We start from the raw sequence: 23,482 nt of genomic DNA, 5'->3' as shown, positions 1-23,482 counted from the left end.
CCTGGAGGAATACCACTGTTGTTAAATGCATTTAATATTAATAATAGCAGTATCCAGATGCCCCTCTTAGTGCAACAGCGAGTTACTTAATGTGCAGCTCTCTGCTGGGACTATTCTGTTATCTTAGCAGCTCCTTTTTACAAAATAAAGCTGTTCACTGGTCAGCCTCCTCATTCCTGTCACACCAAAAAGCAGTGGGAGGAAATTGCTTGCCCTGCCTGTCTGCTTTTCCACTTGCATCTGCTTCTTTTCACAATTTCCTGCATCCTGAAATAACATGGAGACATCCCACCTCATCTTTGATGAGGGATGGTAAAACTAGAGAAGGATTTCACACGGGATAACGCTAAACTCTTCTCAACCAGATGTACCAGCCCCAGAGTCCTACCAGTACCAGGAGGCTTCCAAGCTCTCTCCATGCCCAAGTTCAAGTCAAAGGACACCTGGTCACCACCATGAGGACTTGGAGGAGGAATTCATGGTAAAAACAGATCACAAGAATGAATTCCTGCTGTTGCTGAAGCTTCTATTTGTTACCTTCTCTTTCTTGTTCCTATATAACTTGTGTGGTCCTCCCCCAAAAGAGACTGCTGGTTACGAGAGCAACTGAGAAGTAGATGTAGGGAAGAATATTCTTGGATGATCAGATGACCAATAGTACATAAATTATGTGTAGTGGCATAAAAAGCACAAAGGATCAGGTTTTAATCATGCCACTAATTCAGAACAAAGCAAAACACTCAGATAACTACAAAATGAAACCAAAACAACCCCGGCAACAGTGACAAGTTACCCAGCATTCACTGCAGGGGGCAACAAAACACCTCTGCACGGTGGCACAGCCACTAACCCTGCCTTTATCTTGCATTCTCCTGGGTCTTACAGGGCACAGCTGAACCACACAAAATCTCTGGCTGATATTCCCACTGAAGGAGGCAGAAAGTTAGGAGTGCCTGGGTTTCAGGCACCACTTTGTGATGCTCACCCAAAGGCTGGGAATCACCCCAGGCACCAGCACAGGCTGGGGACTGACCCGGGGGAAAACAGCTTTGCAGAGGACTTGGGAGTCCTGGTGGACTCAGACCTGGACAAATTTTAATATTTTAATATTTTAATTAAAGTTTTAATGTCTCTCTTGGTTTTAATGGTCCTCTTTGTGGATTGGCCAGCAAATCTGGGCATAACGCAGCAGCTGCAGGGGGAGAAATGCTGAAGTTCAAGGAGCAGTCGCTGTTCAAACTACAGGAGAGGGCTCAGTAGTCACCACAGCCAGACTCAGAAAATGCAAACCTTACAGGAATTAAATCATGTTCTGGTTGATCTTTACAAAAAGAAAAAAACACATTTAAAACATAAGGACTCATTGCTTAGACTCCTTCTAGAAGAGAAACAAAAAAAAAAGTATGATAATTTAGACAAAGTGTTCAAGGGTATGAAAAAAGAAATAGCAAAAATCATCGCTTGAAGATTAGACACACAAAATACAGAGCTTCTTTTTGCACTTATCAAAAAAGAGGAATATTTTATATATGCAGGCCATACAGCAATGAAACAAGCTTAAAAGTACCACCATCAAAGAAGACATTGGTAATATAATGGAGAAAAACTGCTGCCATCAGGATGACTTAAACTTCAGGAATCTATCACCTTTTCCAACAAAAGATACCTCTCTGCAACAAACTTTCCCCCAATTTATATTGAGTCAGTGCTTTAATACTTTTTCACCTGAAATGAGCCTGAGTTTGACAAATGGTGCTGCAGCAAAAAAGGCATTGTGCAGAAATTGCTGTCTTCCAGTGTCTGTTTTTAATCAAGTGGGAAATAGAAATAAGGAAGGAGAGAAGTCTACTTGGAACTTGCTGGGTCTCTGGATGGGAAGCATGGATGCACCTCCCATGGAAACCACTGGAGTTCTATCCAACTGTAAATACCAATAAATCACCACACATTCCACATTCTTCTTTTTTGACATTTTTATTAATCAAAGACAGGACGACTTCCGTATTTCAAGTGATGGGAGAGATCCCAGGACACTTTCATAGCTACAATAAGCTCAACCAAAAGGTACATTGTGGAATACATTGGGGATTTGGAACAACACCCTTGTTCACCCTTGTGACTGGTGACCTGGTGTCACAAGTGTCAAGACCACAAGCAAGAGTCCTCAAGAAGAGGGTATCTCATTGGCAATGGACACAACTCTGGCAGGGATATCTTCAGCTCCAGAAGAAGAAAAAGGAGGATCTGGCATCCCACCTGACTGAGAGGGTCCCCAGGTACCAGAGATGTCCCAAGCTATGTCTCCACCACAGCAGGTATTTCAGTATATGACCCCTCACACCTACAGATGGAGCAGGTTTTATTCATGCTATATAAATACACACCTATACTGTGCATTGGTATTTATGGAAAGAAAGTTCTACAAGATTTTAATACTCTTAGGTGGAAGCTTGAAGGGTTAAGTTTACATGTCACTGTTTTAAACAAAATCCAAAAGCTAGTGGGGAAGTAACCTACATGTGCCATTTCAACTCCTTAGCATATTATAATTGATTTTCTGTATACCAATAAATACTCAGTGCAAAGCACATGCTCACTTAAAATCCTAAGCCTGGATAATGTATGAGGAATATCAAAAAAGGAAGTTAATCACATGTTGTCTACATGCTCACAGAAATATATATATTTAAAAAAAAAAAAAAAAAAAGAGAGAAGTGTTTCTCACTTGTAACAGTATTTTGGTTTTGGTTTAAGAAATGTAGATGCTTTCACCCAAAATAACAGCACTTGACAAGGTTATATCATTGGCTTGTAGAAAAAAACCAAACATACAGTGATGGGAACAAAGTGTTTACATGACTTGAAACTGAATATTTCCATATTCATCACCAAGACTGCAGCAAGGTACACTTATGATCCAACACATCTTGTGTTGAGGGCAAATCTACCACTTGGCTTGTGACAAGGAGGATCCAAAGCAAAACAAATCAAAACCCACAGAAACGCCAACCAAAAATAATGACAGTTTATGGGACAGGAAAAAAATTACAATTTCCAGCAGAAAAGCTGCAGTGTTCCTTCTCCTTCACATCACCCACTGGAGTTTGCCCAGGTTCTCCACAAGATAACACCACTTCACAAGAGCTGATCTTCCCCATGAACAGGGGAACAGATCCAAACAGATGGTAACAACACACAACTCCTTCCCATTAATGGAGACAGTGATTTAACAGACAGAACCTTGGGAAACAACTTAAAATTACATGGGAATGTTTCTGCTACGGATAGGAGCTGAAAATATGCAATATAGAAAAGAGTTAATGGTTTTGTGTAATTTCATCTTGAAAGGACAGCTTACAAACTAGGATTATTACAGGAGCATCCATAACATGGCCATTACAGAAGCAATACTGAAGGCTGCTTTGTTAACCCCAGTAATCACACTCTCATTGCACAGATCGTGTTGGCAGCAAAAGAATTCAAAATTATCCAACAGGAAGGAATCTGCAATTTCATTCACACTGCACTGGGATGCCTTCCAGCAGGAGAAAGTTCTCAATTTACCTATGGAACAAAAAAAAATTAAACAGATTAAGAGAGTACTGACAGTAACACCATTTTTGGTAGGGAGAGAGAAGCAATGCTTAGACTGCCACTGTTAGAGAATAAAAGAGTGAGGAGAAGGCAAAGCTTAGTCTGTGACAGGGCCCATGGTATAAACACAGAAATTGGATGGAGGCCTTACGGTCTGTGTTGCCATGGCATCAGGGGCAGTGGAGGGAGGCAGAAGCTGCATGGTCTGGTTCTTTGACCCCACACTCAGAAATGTGTTGCACAAACCTCCTAGTAAGAAATATTCTGTACAAAGAGTGGAATATCTGACCACAGTCCCACCCACAGTGCTTTGCACAGCAGTGGCTAATAAGATATAAAATGTACCCCCAAATTTCATAGCAAACTGGGAATGACAATTTGACATGAAATTTCAAGGACAGATCACTGGGCTTGGCCTCTCACCCTCCCCAGGAGGGACACTTTTTGTAAAGTCTTGTGTCCCGTAGTTCATGGGGCATTTGTGTCCCCAGCCTCAGCCTTATAGTTTTGTTTTTGCCACAGCCATGTACTTGCTTTTTTAAATTCAGGTATTTAGAAGTTTCCAAATTTGCTTCCACTGGGAATTTAGCGGTGTGTATCCAATTCACCCACTGGGAAATACAGGGTGGAGCTTGAGTAGTACCTGGCATCACCAGCCAGCTCAGCCTGCACTCACAAAATCATTTAGGCTAAACAAAACCTCTGACATCATCAAGTCAAATCTTTGACCCAGCACTGCAAAGCTCTCCACTAGCCTATGTCCCCAGGTGCCACATCCACATGGCTTTTAAATCCCTCCAGGGATGGGGACTCTAGCACTGCCCTGAGCAGCCTAGGCCAGCACTTGACAAGGCTCTCTGAAAAATGTGCAGAAGACAGAGCCAGAAAAGTAGATAAGGGTGGTAAAACACTGGCACAGATTGTCCAGAGGGGTGATGGATGTCCCATCCTTGGAAACATTCAAGGCCAAACTGAGCAACCTGATCTAGTTAAAGATATCTTTCCTGAGATATGAATCACTTCACCCTCAGGAAAAGAGAATTTATTTTAATAGTGTCAATTCATAAATGACTGAGCCATTTATCTGCAGCTTTATTTTGTGGGCTAGGCATCCTTTATCTGTTTACAAAGAATAAGAAATTGTATTTTAAATTCAATGTCTTATTTTTTTTCAAGCTCCCTTGTGTGTGTTTTTGTTTATTTGTTTGCTTATTTTCTAAATCTGTATATACAGCTATCTATGTACATGCTTGTACAGCTACAACTCACCGATCTAAATCACACATTATGGCTTGGATATAAGTATGACCTTCAAGAGTATTTGCAAGCTCCTTTTGAGTGAGGCTGAGAAATGCATGCTAGGGCCAGATTAGAGGTAATGAAAGCTGATCCAAGTGGGTTTATTTTAGGTTTGTGGGACACTGTACATACCAAATTTCAACTGCAAGCAAGTGTCTTCAGTTGTTAAGCAGGTGCTGTTGGTCCTGCACACGGTAGGGCTGTTGTCACAGTGGTAACATCTTAAGGTATAACCTAAGACAACAAGGGTTTATCTTCACTGAGTAATAAACTACTGAGACAGCAGCAGCATCATTAAAAAGGAAAAGAAAAAAAAAAGAATAATCACTTACTGCATCTAATTGTCACGAAACATATGCCTGGTTATTAAGCTCAAGACTTCAGCTAAAATTGTTAAACTCAAGACTTTAGTTAAAATTGACAAGCTTATGTCAGTGTACCAATTGAGGCTGGAAATTTTGATAGGCACAGCTTGAAGCATGTATTTATGTCACTTTTAAAAACACCATTATCTGCCTGCAGAGCAAGATATTAAATGTTGAAGATTGCCTTTTCCAGGCAATGGCAGATACAGCTGAGTTTTATTCTATCAATTTTTTAAATTCCATCTCCTTTCCCTCTCCCCATACTACACACTGGTTTCCAATTCACACAGGAGGAATCCCATTTTCTAGCAGCAAAATACCAGTTTTCTGTTGTGTTAAGCAGTACCACATCCTGACCCCAATTCTCTCTCCTGACCCAAGACAATCAGAACAGAATCTGAGCCCTGCTTTGATGGTTACTGACATTCCCCACAGTGGTATTAAATAATCTAGGGCTTTCTCACTCTTTTTCCTCCCTCTGGCATTTTTTCCATGATTTTCTCGGCCTCTGTCATAACATGAAACCACATAGTCCCTCTCTTCTACTCACCAGAGCCACAAAAAGCAATCAGAACAATGCAAGTGGTCAGCAGGATGCAGTTCATCTTGGTCATGCTTCTTGCCTAATTTGAGGGCATAAAGAGGTATTACAAGTTTATTCTATTTAGAAACAAAGTGCCTGTTGATGAACTGAGGCTTCAAGACTTGTTTTAGTATGAAACTGAAAGCACTGTCCAGGAAAAACAGGGAAACACAAGAGAGAAAAATAACTGCACTTTCCAAGGCAGGATTTTTATTCTGAGAACAGGATTTTTATTCTCAGAACTGATATTTGAGCCCTGACAGGCTCAGAGGGGTCTCCTCTCTCCTCTCTGATTACACCATTCAACAGGCCTCCCAATTTCTCACAGTTCCAAATGCACCTAACAAAACGAAAGGTCTCAAATGCTTTTTCTCTTTCAGCAATTCCCCAGTAACCCTGGAGCCAGACTGCTCTCCTTTCTCCTCTCTCATGGGGTTGCAAGAGGTTTGGCTGCTCTACAGGAGGTTTTGCCTCTCCTCTCCCAAAAATTTGTCCCTCTTACTGAGGGACTGACACAGGCAATAACTCACCAAGTGCCTGCAGCAGTGGCTCAGGTCACCATGGCTGCTGCAATCCGTAGGCAGCAGCCTGAGATGGGAAGGTCAGGAATTTTTAAAGCATAGGCAGCTCCAAAGCAGGAGTTCACAGACAGATTTCTGCTCGTTGAGCTACAATCACAGCTCCTACGAAAAAACCTCTGCTATTGCAGAGTAGGATATTCCAAGGAGGCATCAAGCAGACATAGCAAGAAGAGAAGGAACATACTTGTGCTAGGAGGACATGATTTACGTTTGTCTATAAAGCCCAAGGGACATTCCAAGTTCCAAGATATTAAAAATATTCAGATAACAAATTTTACATCTGATAAAACTGTAGTGAAACAGTGTCATTGCTCTTAATTCTGCCTGCAGCTGTAAGATTTTAGCATGACAGACCTTAACCATGTTAAGATGGAGTTTTTCCTCCCAGGACAGTGACTGTGGACTTAAAAAGATGGGTTCACAGCAAAAAAGTATTTAAATGCCTCTCAACCCTAAGTCTAGTTCATTTTTCTACTGACAAAAAACCCAAACCTATCCAAAATAACTTTAGGAAACCCCATCCAATGACTAAAAAACCCAACCTGCTCTCTTTTTTCTTCTCTCTGTATGACTTACTATTGAGCTGAGGGGAAAACATCAAAAATAAAACCATAATGTGCAAGATGAGCTTATTTTCTGGGGTAAACAACTTTGCAAGAAGCCTTTCAAGGCCAGAGTCTGGACCCACAGTGACGTGGATCTACAGGAGCACTGTTAAGTCTGGTGGATACAGCAGGAGCCCTTCTGGGCAGCAAACAGAATCACCCTGGGAATCTCTCCATCTTCCAGGAGTCCTCAGTCACCCATGTGTTGGCAGACAAAAACAGCTTTGCCTTTTAGCAACACCAAGTCATGACCAGCATAAATGTAAGGCAGATGAATAAAAATCCTCAGAGCCAACCAAACAGTAGTAATTCAATGCATCTATTTTTGGGAAAATGGGTAATTGTTCTTGTGTGAGACATCCGGAAATTCAGACCTTTGAAAAATAATTACTATATATATAAGCAGCAATTCTCAACATGGCTTAAAAGAAATGAAAGCAGAAAACATCTCCTAAACCGAATTTTCTAAACTAGTTTTATAAGTCAAGCATCCGACCCATCTCAATGACAAGAAACAGCAACTGCTACAGCACGGAAGGCTCAGCGCCCGGTTGTGAAACAGAATTTCTCTGCAGTCCCACCTGGGAGAAGGCAGGCGGACAAGACCGGCTGCTGCTGTCATCGCAAATGACAGCACGGGGGGAAAGGGGAAGGGACAGGGCGAAGGGGACCCCGAGCCGCATCCCTGCGGGGAGCGGCTCACCGTGTCCCGTGCCCGGGCGCGGCGGGGCAGGTGCCGCTGCCTCCTGGCCGCGTTCCACCACCGTGCGCGGCCGCTCCGTCCCTCGGCCCCGCGCCCGGCCCGCGCAGCGCAGCGCACTGCGGTGCGGCCGCCGTGACTCAGGGCACGGCCAGAGCACACCTGCCCCGGGCCAAGCACACAGTTCTACCCAAACGCTGCCCCCCGCTCCTCGCAGCTCCCGGGAAAAGCCGCCTTTCTCCCCGCTTTCTGCCCCCTTCTCTCCCCCACAGCGGGGACCTGCGCGCTCCCCCCGCCGCCACCGCTTGGCCTCGCCGGGCCCGCGGCGTTGGCGCCGCTGCTCCGGGCTCGTCCCGCTCACCTTCCTCGGGCAAATCCTGGCGTGCGCGGGTAGCGGGGTGCGATGTTGCCTTTGCCGGTGATGCCTCTCCTGGCGGTGCCGCCCCCGGGGCGGGGCGGGGATGCGGCCGGCAGCCGCTGACGGAGCCGAAAGCGGCAGAAGCGCTCTCTCAGGCCGGGCGGGCCGAGGTAGCTGTGCGCTCCCTGCTCCCGCCGGCCGGGAAGGCTTCCAGGAACGCTTCCAGGAACGCTTCCAGGAACGCGTGTGCCACCCTCGCTCACGAGTCATGTGGCCATGCTTGTGGCCATCGCCACTTTGGTTAAATCCTGGGGTGGTTTGGGTTGGAAGGGAACTTCAAGGTAATTACTTTCCTGCCATGGGCAGGGACACCTTCCACTAGCCCGGGTTGCTCCAACCATCCAACCTGGCCTTGAACACTTCAGGAATGGGGCAGCCACAGCTTCTGTGGGAAACCTGTATCAGGGCCTCACCCTGCTCTGATTAAATAATTTCTTCTCAATATCCCATTTAAACCTACCCCCATCACTTAAAATCTATTCCCTTCTGTTCTGTCACTCCAGGTCCTTGTCCACAGTCCTCTCCAGCTCTCTTGGATGCCTTTTCAGTATTGGAAGGGGCTTCAAGTTCTCCTCATGGTGTGAATTAATAGATTAATGAAAACAGTGAAGGGTTTTAGAATACACAAAGGAACAACCAGGAATGGAAAGTGGCACTTTCCTCCAGAGGTACCTGAATATAAACATTCACAAATGAGAAAAAAGTGTTGAAAAGCAATAGAAATGTAGTTGAGGACACCAAAAGTACTTTATTAATACTTAGATCCATGGTGCCTATAAAAAAAAGTTCAGTGCTGACTTGAGAACAATATGAAATACCAGTAAAACTACCAGTTGTATTTAAAAGGAATTCTTGTATTTGTTTTCATTACCACACCAAAACTACCAATTCATTTACTAAACCTAAAGCAAACCCTAAATCACTCAGAACTTAGATCAGATTCTCTTGGATGATTATCAGTCAGCTCAACATACGATCTTCTGTCTAAAAGATTTTGCCTCTGTTTAAGTTATAAATAAAAGCAAAGGGATGTAAGAGTAAGATGCTTGTGGATTATTTGACACAGCTTATTAAATGAGAATCCCTTCAATTAATATGATAGAAAAAAATCTCATATTAATTCACTTAGATGAGGAATTTCAGCCACAGCTGAACATTTACCTGGTTTCCTTTCCCAAAATCTGGCAACAGTTCCTCCATTTATCTGTAAGAGCCCACATTTATCTGTATCATCACAGATAAATGCTATTTCAAACTTGATCTGAATTTTCCACCTTAAATTCTTTGCATAAATTTTGAGAAATTAAGCAATGACAGGAAAAAATAAAACCAGCACCAGAACACTGGAATAACTTGCACAGCAACTTTCAGTAGTTTTTTTTATTTCACTGGCTGGCACACCACTTGTTTTTCTCTCTGTGATGCAGTCACAGCAAAGAAATTGTGGCCAAAGGTCCCCTCCAATGAAACTATTCAGCCAGCAAAATCCCACAAAAATGTTTAAGGAATCCTACAAAGTAATTATAAAGACTGTCAGCATAGGGACAGAAAAAGGACCAGACCAGGTACATGTTTGTGTTGGATGTACCAGGGTTTCACCACAAGCTGAGTCTAGACGTATTCAATGAGGCTGGTTTTACCTGGCCAGGTGAAGTCCTAACCAAGCATCTGTCAGATCTGAGTCAGGAGAAGGTGGCAGAGCTTCAGGCTGAGCTTGCAGGATGGTGGCCGAAGGGAAGGACATTCCCACGATTCCAGTAACTACAGGGAGTGTTGGACAGCTGGATGTGCTGGAATGACACTGTCCCACACCTCTGCTCACCCAGAACAGTGAGGTGCTGTCTGCAGCAGCAGGACCTCGACTCAGTTCTCTCCTGCTGATCAGTGAACGTTCCCACAGTCCAGCAGTGCTGCCAACCATCATCAACTCCTTTGTTTTTCATTTCACATTCATTCCATGATTCTGTGATTCACACCTCTTGGGAGAGGTAAGCAGAGCCACTGGCTTCAGCCCCACTTCAAATGCACATCATGAGGAGCTGCAGCGCTGTTGGCAGCTCCAGGCTGTCAACCCTGTGCTAAAATAGCTGCCTGAAGCAAAGAAACACCCTTTGGCCTGCTACAAACACATTTGTGCTCAGGGGAGGAGCAGCAATCCCTCAATTCCCTGCCTGGCTCCCTCCTCACTCCAGACCCCTCTGCCACCAGCTATGCCCAGAGCTGAGGCCTCAAACCCTGGCACTGCAGCTCTCAGAGGCTGAAAGCACAGCACTGTCCTGCATCTTGACTTCTTAGTCAAGAATTCCATCTCATCTGTAACAATCCAAGGGAGAACCACTCCCTAAAAATGAGTGAAATTGCCAAGAGTTAGCAATGTTTGTTGTGTAGAGTCCCATGTCCTCGAGCTGATTCCACTGTACTAGAACATAATGATCCTAGGAGGAAATTTCCCAAGAACAGCCTCCAACCATGAGGGTTATCTGTCCTTGGAAACACACAGTGCACCAACAACCCTGCAGAAAATTCTAGCTCCACTAAAACCTTCTCATACTAACCCTTGACAAAACTTTGGTGGTAATTTCTTATCCCTCACAGGTAATTGTGTGGTAATCCTCAAAAATCCTTATGTTTTGGAAGCACTCCAGCAACTCAGTGCTGTTCTGACTCCTGTGAGGGACAACACAAGCTGGTTTTGTTTCTGGAGATGTTTCACCTAGCAACTGTGGTAGGGATCAGACTCAGTATTTGTTTTTCTACCTTGTGCCACTGTGGAAAATGCACCAGGGAAAGCTGAGCACATGAAGAATCCAATACCTGGACTTGCAAAAAAAAAGAGAAATCTGGAAATTAGTCAATAATGGAAAATTTGAGCTGGAACAACAATATACCAGTCTATCTCATGAAACCTACAAATTCTGGCTGTCAAAAGAACTGACTACACCAATGCTGGTCACAAAATTATTGCTCAAGTCTTGGCAAAAACAGTCCTATGTAGCACTTGAGAACAAAACAGGCAGTCAAGTTGTTTATTAATGACAAAAAAAAAATAAAAAACAACAACAAAAAAACCCAAAAAGGATAAAGCAAACAGATACTTCTTTAAATATAAATTTTCTAGTCATCTGCTGTTCTGCCAGCCTCCCCCCCTTTTTTTCCTTTTATTTTGTATTCAGTTACAAAAATTCATCCAGGGCTCAGGAAAACATGATACATAACATAGATTTGTCACCTATGACAACAGCAAACATCATGTAACGGGAAAAAACCCTCAAAACATATTTACAAATCCATACTCTGTAGTCATTGAGAAATTCCTTAGTTAACGAGTGGCAGATTATGCATGGACACTACATTCCCAGAGGCATTCTCCAGTCAGAGTCACTTAGCATAAAATCCAGCTGACAAACAGATTGTCTAAAAATAAGGCCAGTTTCACTCCTAATTTATACATTTTGAAGACCAGAATTTTTTGCTGTTATTATGTTAATTAAAAAAAATAAGTAAAAAGCAGAACAGCACCTAATCTCACCCAAATGGGATATTCAGACCAAACTGCAAGTTTCATTCTTAGCAGCAGTTATCCAGAGCAGAAACTCACGAGAAAGGACAACAGGATACACCCTTTTAATGCTTTGTATAAAACCAAATACCCACACCATATTTGCAGTATGATCATAAATAGGCAATACTTTAAAAATGTAAGATATGAGTACCTTGGACTATCAAACTGTTTCACACTTCAGGAATAAGTGAACAAAGCCCAAACACCTTCCTCTTCCTCCCCGTTTTCCTCCCTCTTCCCCCACTTCCAAACCAGTGAAACAAAAGTTATACTCTAATGAATATGAGAACTGGCACCAACATTCATGCTAGTTGCCCTGATGTGCAACAGAGTTCATTTACAACAGTCAGAAATATTCCTATGCACTAGCCCCGAAGAGTTCAGCTTATGCAAACAGGTTGTTTGGGAAAAAATCCCACTAGTGTGACATGGGCAGCATCCAGAGGGTGCAGGAACGTCCAACACTCTACGTGGATCTCAGCAGTCATCAGCGCCTGTGGAATCCTGGTCTTCATCCACTGCAGACTCATTAGGATTTGTTGCCTAATACAAAACACACCCAGGTTTAATTAAAATCTTCCCTTCCAGGTAATTGTAAGAAAGCACTAACAGTTGCCTAGAAAAATCTGGGCTGCATTATCACACCCATTAGCTGAAGAAGACACTATGATCTATGTCCTAAAACCAAGTTTAATTTGCAAGAGATCATTTTGCCAAACTACTTGACCTTTCACTTCCTAAGGATTCATTTGGTTTCAATATTGCATACCTACAATTATGCAAAGCCACAGTTCAGCAGCTCAGCTGTACCCATTTTCTTGGTGGTTTAGGTTTTTTTTTACTAAAGTAAATTAAAAACAAAAGGGTCATTAGTACTTTTAAAACAAGGGTGGAGCAAGAGAGAAAAGCAGATTATTTTTCCAATCAGCTGAAGGGAAGGAAGTTAGACAGGAAGGGAGTTACAACTCCCAAAAATGGGAGCAAAAGTTAAGAGATGTCATTTTCTGTTAGAAGCACGACATCTGCTGGCACCTACTGTTACAGCCACTGGGAATGAGTGTCTGAAATCCTGGGATAAACCTGTCATAGTGTGCAAGCAGCTGCCTGCTCCTGAGGAAAGCTCACAGCCCCTCATTGCTTGCACAAAAACTGGGGATAAAATAAATCAAGAGCCCTTCTCTAAATGTGTCAAAGAAAAGAGAGAAATGATATCATTAACCCACAATCTCCAAACTAAAACTACATTATAATTAACAGCAAGAGAAGCATCTTGGTGATTTGCAAAGTCATTAAGTGACTTTATGAAATGCACTTTCAGCAAGAACTAATGCACATCACAGACTACAGTTTTTAAACCGCTATTAACTGGAGCACGTCTGAATAGAGCAGATACATTATTATGGCTAAAATGAATGAGTGTGCTCCCACCAAGGAGGGTGCTCTGAAATCCAAGTGGCTCGTGCAATGCCACGTCTGCAGGCACCAGTGAGGAGCTCTGAATCATGGGGCATGTTTTGTATGGAATCAGCAATACGAATACGAATTCAGCATTGTAATTCTGGTCATTTTTATCATTCTGGGGTTTGTTTTAGCCATCTGCATTTCTGCTTACCGTTCATGCTGTAGACACCTTGAACATTGGACACACCATATGAAACCTAGGGATTGTGACGTTAAAGAATCTGTCCTTGTTGTAGAGGCAGTGAAAGGTGTAGTAGCCCTCCATGTATCCAGAGGTTGTGGAAAATGTGGTACAGCTGGTGTACTCGTAGACTTTCCCTGGGCTGATAACTGGGAACTCTCCTGTGGGTGAAATATTAGGGTTAGTCCTTACAGTAGTAAGGACTGATGGAGAACTACCATTTAGCAGCTGCTAAAGGACTTACACTCCACAACAGACTCAGGCAGATCAATTTGTATTCCAGTGGATGCATAAATTGATGCTCAGCAGTTATTGGTATTATAAAAAACTGGGGAGGGGCTAAGTAGCAGGATGTTCAGATACTCCTTACAAAACAACTTGAAAGCCAGAACAGATGGATACATCTCTTTTTCTCTGATTTCAATACAAACCCCACAACCCGACGAACAGGCAATAACACAATTTTAATAACAAGAACATTAAATACTCTCTCCAGTAATTTTTCACTTACCAACTACTCCAGGACCTTGGACTTCCTCCACATCACCTTTGGCATTTGTTATTCTCCAGTATCGACTCTCCAGCTGACAGGTATTCTCAGGAAGGGCATCTTTGGACATTTCAATTCTAGAAGCCAAAGAACATACTTAGTACATTCCTTTCAAGAAACACTTTAGTGCCCTTGGGATCAACAAGTAGACTGGGAAAAGAAAACACCCACTAAGGTAACCCAAATCAGTTGTCAAGATCCGTCTCCATGCTTCACTGTATTTTACCCTTTTCTAAATCACAAGAGCTGCTTCTAACTTCTTCCCCCAGCCATCACTTCAGCAATTACCAATTTGACTGGTACTTTATGTACCTGACCAAGTAATGATTAGGATTATTTTATTAAAAAGCGCATGTTGTGCACCTCCTGTTCATTTTAGAACATTTCTGAATGCTGTGCATAAATTTGCTTTGAACATTCCATAGGTCTATCCTGCATTGTAAGAATTAATTCAGTTGTTTTTACCTGATTCTGTAAGTGAAGAAATAATGTGGTGGATGTACAGAACTGAGTTCAGGTAGAAAAGAGGTGGACACAGACACAGTGATATCTTCTGTGGTAGCAACACAATCTTTATCATGCACATACCTACAGAGAGGAGAGCATTAACTCTGCAGACTGCTATGCACATTCAATACAGAAAACTAAACACATAGTGATTAATTTTTATTAATAATTAATAAAAACACTTATTTAAATAGGGATGTGTCATAAAAAAATAACAACCTAGAAACTCTAGCAGCAAATTTATTTACAGATCAAAGGACTTGGTTCTACAGCATCCCAGTTTGAAAGAATTAAGGTTCTTGATTGTATTTAGAAGAAATTGTAAGTGCATGAAGATTCAAACACCAGAACTTGCTTGTTTACATACTCAAGAGACCAATTAGCTGAAACATTTGGTTTTTTAATAACTCTGAACAGTCCTGCAGCAAAAACATACTCATGGCACACAGAATAAATATCATATTGTTTGCTAAACTTTGGATCACTTATAATGCAATATTCTGGCGCCATTAATGAAAAGTTCTGAATATTCTGGTTAAAAAAATGAAGTTGCTTTAAGCATTCTGGTTTACATGTTTATTTTCAGTAGTTTCGTGGGCTTTCTCCTTTCCCCACCACCAGCTTTTGTATCAGATACCCAAAACTACTTGGGGAGAAGTATGTGTAGAAGCAGCACCAAAACCTGGCACTGAGGTTAAAAATCCCAGTCACAATACCTGAAAATCTGGTCTCTGATGATAGGATAACCTCCAGTGACAACTTTGTTTACATAGGATGTAAACCATTCCAAGTAAGATGTACCTAGATGCCAAGAAAGAAAAGCATTCCTAAGGATGGGCAAATTTACTACTGAGCACATTACAGTGAATACTTCTAGGAAAAAGCTTAAAGCTTTGATTATTTTTATAAAAACCTCTCAGGCTTACTGAGATGAGTTAATCAATATTCCAGATCATTCTACCACTAAGGATAATTTTGAGAAACCAATTAAGAACTGAAGAGTTCAGGGTACATCCTCCAGAAATGACACAGCCAATGAAGAAACTCTTAGGTAAGTATTTAACATTATAATCAGGGTCTTCAGTGGTGTCTCATCACTTGGATTCCATATGGAAAGCTTCTAAGAAACACTGCAGCATTTCCTTCAAAAGAGGGATAAATCAGACACACTCTGCACTCCTCTACAATCTCTGAAGACTAAGGCTGTATGTCATTCTGAGATTTTATATACTTGCAGCCATTGTCTGAGAACAGCTTTTCATACACCCACAGCCATTATTTTGGAACAGCTTGATTGCTAAGCAGACACTCAAGCTGTCATATTTAATTCTCAAAGAAGGGTGTTTCACATACCAGCTCTCCGCAAAATAATTTTTCAGCCATAAATCTTCCAAGTATTGAATACAGAGTTCAATAGAAAAGTAGAGAGTTCAACTGTTTGTCAATGTTAGTGATTCAGAACTGGATTGAAGCTGAGCTACCAAGAAATGATTATCCTTGCCTTCCCTGATGTATTATCAAGTACTCCCACTCCTGTTAGATTAAGGGTATTTACCACTCCTTCCTTAGAGCATGAGCTGTGTGTGATGTCCTTTGATCTTTTGGAATTCTAAGGGACTCCAAGTTTATTATCCTCCTTCCTACCACTAATCCGCAAAATGCAAACCTTGTATAAAAGTAGCTCTGAAAGGAGGAAGTGGATCTATTTACCTGCCGCCTTCAAAATGCCAAGAGAAATGCTCTGTGTGGAACTTCCCCTCCACCCCATGGTAAATCAAGATTAAGCCAAGTGGAATACTTCTAAATATGTTGGATAATCCCACACTATTTTATTTTGAATATTTAATCTAAAGTGTTACCTGTAATGAACATAACAATAGCAGATGGATTGCGAGCCATTTGGTCCTGAAAGGGAAAGAAGTTTAAGGATGTATTAGAGAGCACTGGACTTTCAAGGTTAAAATTTAAATAACACAGGGAACACTTCCCCTGTATTCACTAAACCTGAAGTCTGGCTGCTTGACACAACACTGTAGTTCCAGTCAGATCCTCAGACATGTAGAACTCACATGATTGTCCTATGAATGCGCCCATGACCACCGAATTTACAGCTTCAACTTCCCACTAAGGCTCCTGCACTACCAGTGAGCACAAAAGTACATTGGGAAATATAAACATGTCTTCCTTACTGGACATTGATAGAAGATCTCGTATTTATTTCGTCCCTCCACACTCTCCAGGGCCATGTATTGACTGAGGCCAGTGTGGATGCAGAAGGTCAGGGGCAGGCACTGCTTGAGCCCCAGCCTCTGCTGGAAGCCTCCAGCTGCCGTGTCGATGTCCAGCAGGTCTTCAGAGCGGTAGTGGTTCGACAGGGCCATGCTTCCCATCAGACTGGGAACAACAAAAACAGGGAACATGAACAGGAGACATCATTCACAAGGCAAAGTTTGCTTGTAATCTTTTGGAAACTGCTTCTTTCAGTACTCTAGATGCATATTAGACTGAGGTGAAATCCAAGTCGAATATCTGTATGCTGAACTAGGTTATTAGTTCACATCATCCTAGCTTTGTGGAAGCATCACCCAAACCTGGGTGTCCACACCCACACTCCCAGCTGGGAACACTAGGGAAAGGCAAATGAGATGTAAATTCCTGCAGATGCTAAGCTTCCACTGGTGTTATGAAAGCAGTGAGTCAGGTGCAAGCTGCCACATGTCAGCATCTTAAAAGCTGATCCCATCCTGGGCAACAGGTTCCATTCCTCCTTCCCCTTAGGAAGTCTGGCTTGGAATTAGCACCTTCTACAGAAGCAGTGCCAACATCCCAGCAACAGAAACCTGAAGCATCTAACAAGGACAAGTCCCACATCATTTCCATTTCTGATCTAACAACCTGCTGCACAAACTTCCACTGCCTACCCCTGATCTTCCCAGCATTCATTCCCCACCAGTGGGACTACACCTTCCCCTGGCAGCCTTTCTCCAACCTTGAAGACTTCCTCAGAGCCTTGTGTCTGCTCCTGCAGCCCCTCCATAGCCGCATCATTACAGTAGAGGCTTCATGGGAACGAAACAGTGGGAAGAGAGGAAGTACACAACCTGTAGAGCACCATTTGAAATCTATAGACCTAGGACACCTATCTCCTCTCTAAAAAATCAAGTCTCTCCTGGAAAACAGAACTAGAAATCGTCCTTATAGCTTCTTCATAAAAGTTTCTTATATCCCTTCTGCACATAAAACACTCAACATGGATAAAGATGCACCTTTACGCTTTTTGGCAGAGGAATACGAGTGCATTCCTCCCTACAGACATTGTAAAGATTTGCTGTAGTTCTCCATCTTTTGCTAATATTTGCAGCACTTCATCAGGTGCTTCAAAAACCTAACTTTTCTACAGTGGAAATACCAGAAACTTTGGGCATCGGCCTTCTTATATGTAAAAGAGAGGTTTTTTACTGCAGAAACTGCATAAAATAGTAAAATCTTCCACTGAGAAAAATTAATTTGCAGAATTGAAAATTTGATTCTACATTAATATGACTAACTGATTTTAAGTCATTCCCTAACCATCTTAAAGAATAAAAGAATTATTAAAGAATGAAGCCTGAAGGGTGCAAGGGGCTAATTTACTTCTGTAATACAAAGTCAAAATTCAGGGGAGCAACTTGCAGTGCTGTGATTACAAGTCTAACAGCTGGAAGTTTGGAGTTGTTGCAAAAAACTGACAAGGGTTCTTACTAGGAAAAGGGAAAGTGTAAGAGTAATTTGAGCAATTAGAAAACCATGCTGGGCTTCCAATTACTTCCAAGATTAGAAGACAGCCAATTCTAGAAGTGTCACTTAAGTGGTGACTCAGTCACAATACATTTAAATGCTTAATTTATCCTGTTCAGGGGACATTTCATCTTTTAGTAAGTGAAGTGACTAAGAAATACAAAAGGAATTAATACTTGGTAAGCAGCTTTCAGTCCTTACCCTGGAACAACCAACTTCTGCCCATTATGGATACGGAATGAACACCGATAGTCATCGGGGAGTTTGCAGCGGATTTGTGCTTCCACAGCATCCAGATCTTCCTCCCTCACACTCTCTGGAAAAAAAAGGATAGTTCAGGTACTTCAAACGTAAAGCATGAAATCTGTAAATGCCCTCATCCATGATACTGACTCAAGTCAGTATCTGGTGGCTTTACTGTATGCTGGGTGGTACACAATGAGTATCACATAAATTTGGAAAGGAAATTATGACTATAATTGATTATTTAATACAGCACCCATCTCAGCCCAGTGCAACCTCAACAGGCCTGAAAGTGGCAAATGTTCATAAAGTGGAATGAACCTTTTCCCCACAACACTGCCAATAACTGAGTCCCAGTTAGAGCTCTCAGGCAGTATTGATTTTACTCTTTCACCACCCTAAGGGCTGCTTCTGTCAGTTTCCAGCTCAATCAGTGGCACAGAAATGCTGGCTGCAGCCCCCATTCACCTGGAATCCAAAGCAATAAATGGGTTGTAAAATGGGGATTTTCAAATCAACAACACAAAGGGATGGAGAAGACCTATTCTTACATTTCCACATACACTTCAGGGGAGTTCCAACTCCCTCACTTTCAGCAAAAATCAACTGGGTGGCCTCTGTGGTCTGTTCCAATCAATTTTTTTAAAACTCTTTTCATACTCATTATCGGTTTCATTGACAGGACATAAATTAACAATACATTGAAACGATATCCCTTACAAATGGTATGAAAAAGACCTAAATTTTGTCTAAATTTTGTAATTTTGCCATCATTTTGTAAGAGTGGAAATTGGTAATTTGAAATTAATTTTTGTCTTTCTGTACATAAATAAAAGCTTCACATTCTATTTTGAAAAATACTTAGCAAAACGTAAGAATCCAGCACTATCCAAGCAAACCAAGAAAATGCAAGGTTTAAATGAGAAAGAGATAATCTGTCTCTTAATATTGTCTCTTAAGAGATCATTTGTCTCTTAATTTCACAGATCAGGTTAAATTAGACATCATGGTCTGAAAGTCAACTTCATGCAGAAAACTGAAATGTGGCTGAAAATGTAGAAACTTTTTCTGTCCCCTATACCAAAAAAGCCCAAACTCACTGTAGCTGTGACCTAGAGCACTGGAAGTACTTCAAGTATTAAAATACAAACTGAAACTGAAAATTGAATCTTGCAGGGGAGTAAAAAAAAGGAAAAACTACTGTTCCAGCACTGGACCACTGTAAGACCTACAGAAAAAAATAAAACCCAACAACATCCTTTTTGTTTGGCTTCAGATTAAAATGACTGCTTCCACGTGACAGTGTTTTAATGAGGTCATATAAAACCTCACAAATACAATCCCACCAGCAGGTCCTTGAAGGAATGGAGTTACTACACTAATAACAAACAATAGGTCATAGCAACCTAAAAGTGTGATAAAGACAGAGCAGACACTAGAAAAAAAATCATCTTAATTTCAGGGAATCCATGGATCAGCAGGAACTGGGCAAGGACTCTGTCTGTGTTTACAAGGAAGGGAGAGCATCTCTACCTGACTTTCAGGACTTTGCTAATTAAGGCACACACCTTTCATGAAAGCATCATATGACTTAATAACCCAGGCAGGGCTGGGTGAGCCAACCTACTCACAGGTGTGCCAGGGTACCTTTCAAAGAGCTGATCATGCGTGGACACCACTGCCCCAAGTATTGCTTCAGGTCATCCCAGGCTTTTTTCAACGTGGCATAGTAGTGGATGTATCTTCCTAAATCAGAGTAGGTGCTGATGAAGATGGCTCTCCAGCCTTGATTCCGTTGGCTTTTTTCCTCCCTAAGGAGCCAAGAAGAAAGTGTGTTTAAATGGCAGCTTCAAAGTCTTCTAAACTGGAGGAGTTGGTATTTGTTATTTGGCAGGAATGGGATGCATAACATTAACCCAGGAACACTCTGTGCCATGCGAAGCTACACAAACTCAATTAATTCCAGCATCTATTCAACAGCAAGTTGGAACAGAATTAGGAAACATTTGGGGTACTTAGGGGAAAATTTAGAAACAATACTCCTTTACATAAAGTGCCTTCTGAACAGAGCTCTGTCTGGTAGTGAACCTTAGAGCTGGTGAAAAGCTAATTTACATCCTACATTACTCAGCTTTTCTCAGCTATGGAGAAGCTGAGAGTATGAGGCAGATGTAAGATGGACTGAAAATCGTCTGAACAACATCTCTTAGAAATTCATTTTCATAGGAAAAAAAGCTTAAAACAATCCCGCTTACTCTGAAATGAGCCAGTATTTTTTGCAGTGTCTTTTCCACAGTGGGTCATGGTTTGATAGCTGATTTAATCTTCGATTTAAATAGCAGCAACTATAAATATAAAATCATTAAATGTGATTGCAGTAAAACAAACAGGGAGAAATGCTGTATCACACATCACACTCTCATGAAATAAATGAATGCAGAGTTTGAAAATTATTTAGCTGTCCTTTTAGAGCAGTGCTTAGAATAGTTAAAGATCCTCATCACAGTCGGGTAAGTCATGAACTACTTTTCCACACACTTAAAGAACTGGCAGCAATTAAGTACTTTTGTAAAGCAGGTCACCCTACAGACCTACACCACAGTAAACAGTGCCTGAAAGATTCCAGCATGACTCCACTCTACCAGTGGAAAGCATTCCAGTAGCACAGGCTAGCTATGATTTAAATCCCTTTTTATCTGGATGGTCAGGCTCTGCCTTATCTTTTCCACAGAAATAAGCTCCAGAAACCGCACAGTTTGAATATTACAAACTTACCTTCCACTTTAAATTGTTTAAATAACAAACTTTGAAGAAAGTCTCCAAAAGACATCATCAGTTTAGATGTGGCAACATCACTTCCTCTGGTAGCTTGTTTTACAGTGTGCCAAGTGTGTGTTTCAAAGGCTGTAATTAACATCTAATTAACCCTCACCCCAAATGAGGGTACCAAACAAGGTTCCAGTTACTGCTTTCTGGGGTTTTATAAACTGTTTAAACTAGAATTGTATTTGTATCTCAAAATCAACCTCAACAAAGTGATTCTCCTGTATTCCCTGACATTACCCTTTCCATCCACATCCCCACAAACACATTCACTTTGCATCTGGACATCTGGCTGTGCAAAAAATTAATGACATGGATTTTTTTTATATTTTTGGGAGGTGGGGAACTGAAATATCCCAAAGTGAAAAAGCCCTTGTGGAAATCTATTGTATTGGTGTTTATCAATTAAGCCGGTAATTTCTGGAAGGGAGTAAGTCACCACAGCATCACAGGAACATGTGGTTTTCAAATGTGATAAAAGTGCAATTAAAGCCATTCTCACTAATTACACAAACAACGGCAAAGTTGGCACATTATCAAATATCTAGGGGCCACCTTAACAACTGTTACAGTACTTGCTTATGCTTAATGTCTTTTTTGCTGATATCCTAACAGAATTCTCCCTGGCATCATTCTTGGCTAATATTTATTAGGGGTAATAAAAAAATACAATCTCCCCCCGCATTTCTGGTAATATTCTGTTTTCTTCTTACGTTTATTCCTCCCTCTTTGATTAAACACTGTGGTTTCAATCACTTGACAAACCTCACACTTGAATGCTGAGGTTTTACCCAAAACCACACTCTCATCTTCCCTGTATGACTCACAGCTCCTCAGCCACCGAACCCAAGAGGCACCTGCCACTTTCATTCAACTTTTTCTCCTTGAAAAGTCACCTTATTTCTTTTCGTTTGGTTTTCCTCAAACGGTGGAATACATCTACTAACAAGACCACCCTTCTTTTGCCCGTAGAAACACAAGCATCGGGGAAATACTGATTTCACAAATTTACTTATTGCTCCATTTCGGTACAAACACATAATGAGGGAGAGAAAAACACATTAATTGAATGGTTTGGGTTGGAAGGAACCTTAAAGATCAACCGGTTCTCCTGCCATAGGCAGCGATACCTTCCACTAGATCGGGTTGCTCCAAACCCCGTCCAACCTGGCCTTGGACACTTCCAGGCACGGGGCAGCCACAGCTTCTCTGGGCAACCTGTGCCAGGGCCTCATCCCCTTCTCAGTAAGAGGGAACATTTCATTTTTGTTAGAAAGATGAAGGTAAAAGGGGGGAAAGCCCGCTGCTGCTGCTGCAAGGGAAGGGAGCTCAGGCTGTGTCCTCCCCTCAGCGCCTCCTCCGGAGGCAGGCAAACCCTTTTCCCCCACATCCCGGGGAGCGCTCTGCCCGCCGCGCCCGTGCCATCCCCCGGGGTCGCCCGTACCTCACCAAATCCCGGTAGTCGAGGAAGCTGAGGATGAGCAGCAGCGGGTCTGTGGGGAGCAGCTCCAGGCTGAGGCTTGGGGAAAGCTCCATGTCCGGGGGCGCCGCCATCTTGCCAGACGTCCTCGGGACGCGCCGCCCATCGCGCCTCCCTTCGCGCCGCCAGCGCAGCGCCTCCCGGGGGCGGTGGCTCCACGGCGACCTCGGAGCTCCCAAATCTGCGCTCGGAGCTGCTAAATCAACTCTCGGAGCTGCCAAATCAGCCCTCGGAACTCTCAAATCTGCCCTCGGACATACGGAATCTGCGCGTGGAACTCCCAAATCAGCCCTCAGAACGCCGAAATCAGCACTCAGAACTCGGCCCTCAAAACTCTGAAATCAAGCCTCAGAACTCCTCAGTCAGCCCTCAGAACTCCGAACCAGAATTCAGCCCTAAATCCTCAGAACTCAAAACTCGTCTCTCAGAACTCAGTCCTTGGAATTGAGCCCTCAGAACTCAGCCCTTGGTCTCTTGAAATTCAGTTTATGTGCCAATGGGTCTTGGTCAGGGAATGGTCTGCTTTTAACAAAATCAGCTTAGTAATCTAAATGGACAATAATACGTGGGCAAATCAGAGACTGGGAAAATAAACTTATTGAATTGAATATCATAAAAACAAAACAAAGTGAAACAAAACAAAAATGTTGCATCTTCAGGATCACATTTTATAGGAAAAAAACCACTCAGGGTGGAACAGCTGCACAAAAAATAGATTCTACTCTTTTTATTCCCCTCACCTTTAGTGAGTTA

At 42.2% G+C, this 23,482-nt stretch overlaps 2 protein-coding genes across 4 annotated transcripts; both read right to left on the bottom strand.

Annotated features, from left to right (window-relative positions):
* Positions 1 to 1,955: 1,955 nt before the first annotated feature.
* Positions 1,956 to 8,274, bottom strand: LOC102114082 (CD59 molecule (CD59 blood group)). 2 transcript variants are annotated; one of them, XM_005531777.3, is made up of 4 exons: positions 8,089 to 8,274; positions 5,809 to 5,881; positions 5,026 to 5,127; positions 1,956 to 3,564 (listed from the first exon to the last, which is right to left on the bottom strand). In XM_005531777.3, the coding sequence occupies exons 2-4, from the start codon at positions 5,870 to 5,872 to the stop codon at positions 3,371 to 3,373; spliced, it is 360 nt and encodes a 119-aa protein (XP_005531834.3). In that variant the 5' UTR covers positions 5,873 to 5,881; positions 8,089 to 8,274; the 3' UTR covers positions 1,956 to 3,370. The 2 variants fall into 2 exon arrangements, with proteins under 2 accessions (XP_005531834.3, XP_087913666.1); XM_088057540.1 differs by lacking the exon at positions 8,089 to 8,274 and adding an exon at positions 6,372 to 6,563.
* A 2,966-nt stretch (positions 8,275 to 11,240) lies between these two features.
* Positions 11,241 to 23,141, bottom strand: FBXO3 (F-box protein 3). Of its 2 annotated transcripts, XM_005531776.3 has the most exons (11): positions 22,694 to 23,133; positions 20,682 to 20,771; positions 20,074 to 20,237; positions 18,385 to 18,499; positions 16,596 to 16,800; positions 16,266 to 16,311; positions 15,123 to 15,207; positions 14,365 to 14,487; positions 13,861 to 13,976; positions 13,320 to 13,510; positions 11,241 to 12,250 (listed from the first exon to the last, which is right to left on the bottom strand). In XM_005531776.3, exons 1-10 carry the CDS (start codon positions 22,801 to 22,803, stop codon positions 13,323 to 13,325), a joined length of 1,242 nt encoding a protein of 413 aa, XP_005531833.1. In that variant the 5' UTR covers positions 22,804 to 23,133; the 3' UTR covers positions 11,241 to 12,250; positions 13,320 to 13,322. The 2 variants fall into 2 exon arrangements, with proteins under 2 accessions (XP_005531833.1, XP_014115883.1); XM_014260408.2 differs by lacking the exon at positions 20,682 to 20,771 and having other exon boundaries at positions 22,694 to 23,141.
* Between the last annotated feature and the right edge of the window lie 341 nt (positions 23,142 to 23,482).

This window comes from Pseudopodoces humilis, chromosome 7 (genome assembly GCF_049639895.1).
Source record: "Pseudopodoces humilis isolate 2021_Gansu_Grassland_sample_001 chromosome 7, ASM4963989v1, whole genome shotgun sequence".
NCBI classification, from domain to species: domain Eukaryota; kingdom Metazoa; phylum Chordata; class Aves; order Passeriformes; family Paridae; genus Pseudopodoces; species Pseudopodoces humilis.
The sequence above is the reverse complement of the archived record's forward strand: the minus strand, read 5'-3'. Positions and strand labels throughout refer to the sequence as shown.

Bases quoted from the DNA above. Each gene is read 5' to 3' on its own strand.
- FBXO3 (XM_005531776.3), bottom strand. From the start codon at position 22,803: ATGGCGGCGCCCCCGGACATGGAGCTTTCCCCAAGCCTCAGCCTGGAG. The intron at 20,238-20,681 runs GTAAGCGGGATT...TTGGCTCCTTAG, and splicing joins AAATACTGGCTCATTTCAGA to GGAGGAAAAAAGCCAACGGA. The intron at 16,312-16,595 runs GTAAGGAAGACA...TTTCCCTTTCAG, and splicing joins AGATCTTCTATCAATGTCCA to GACCAAATGGCTCGCAATCC.
- LOC102114082 (XM_005531777.3), bottom strand. From the start codon at position 5,872: ATGACCAAGATGAACTGCATCCTGCTGACCACTTGCATTGTTCTGATT. The intron at 5,128-5,808 runs GTGAGTAGAAGA...TTGTTGTCTTAG, and splicing joins GATTGCTTTTTGTGGCTCTG to GTTATACCTTAAGATGTTAC. The intron at 3,565-5,025 runs GTATGTACAGTG...TTTGTTCCATAG, and splicing joins TTGCTTGCAGTTGAAATTTG to GTAAATTGAGAACTTTCTCC.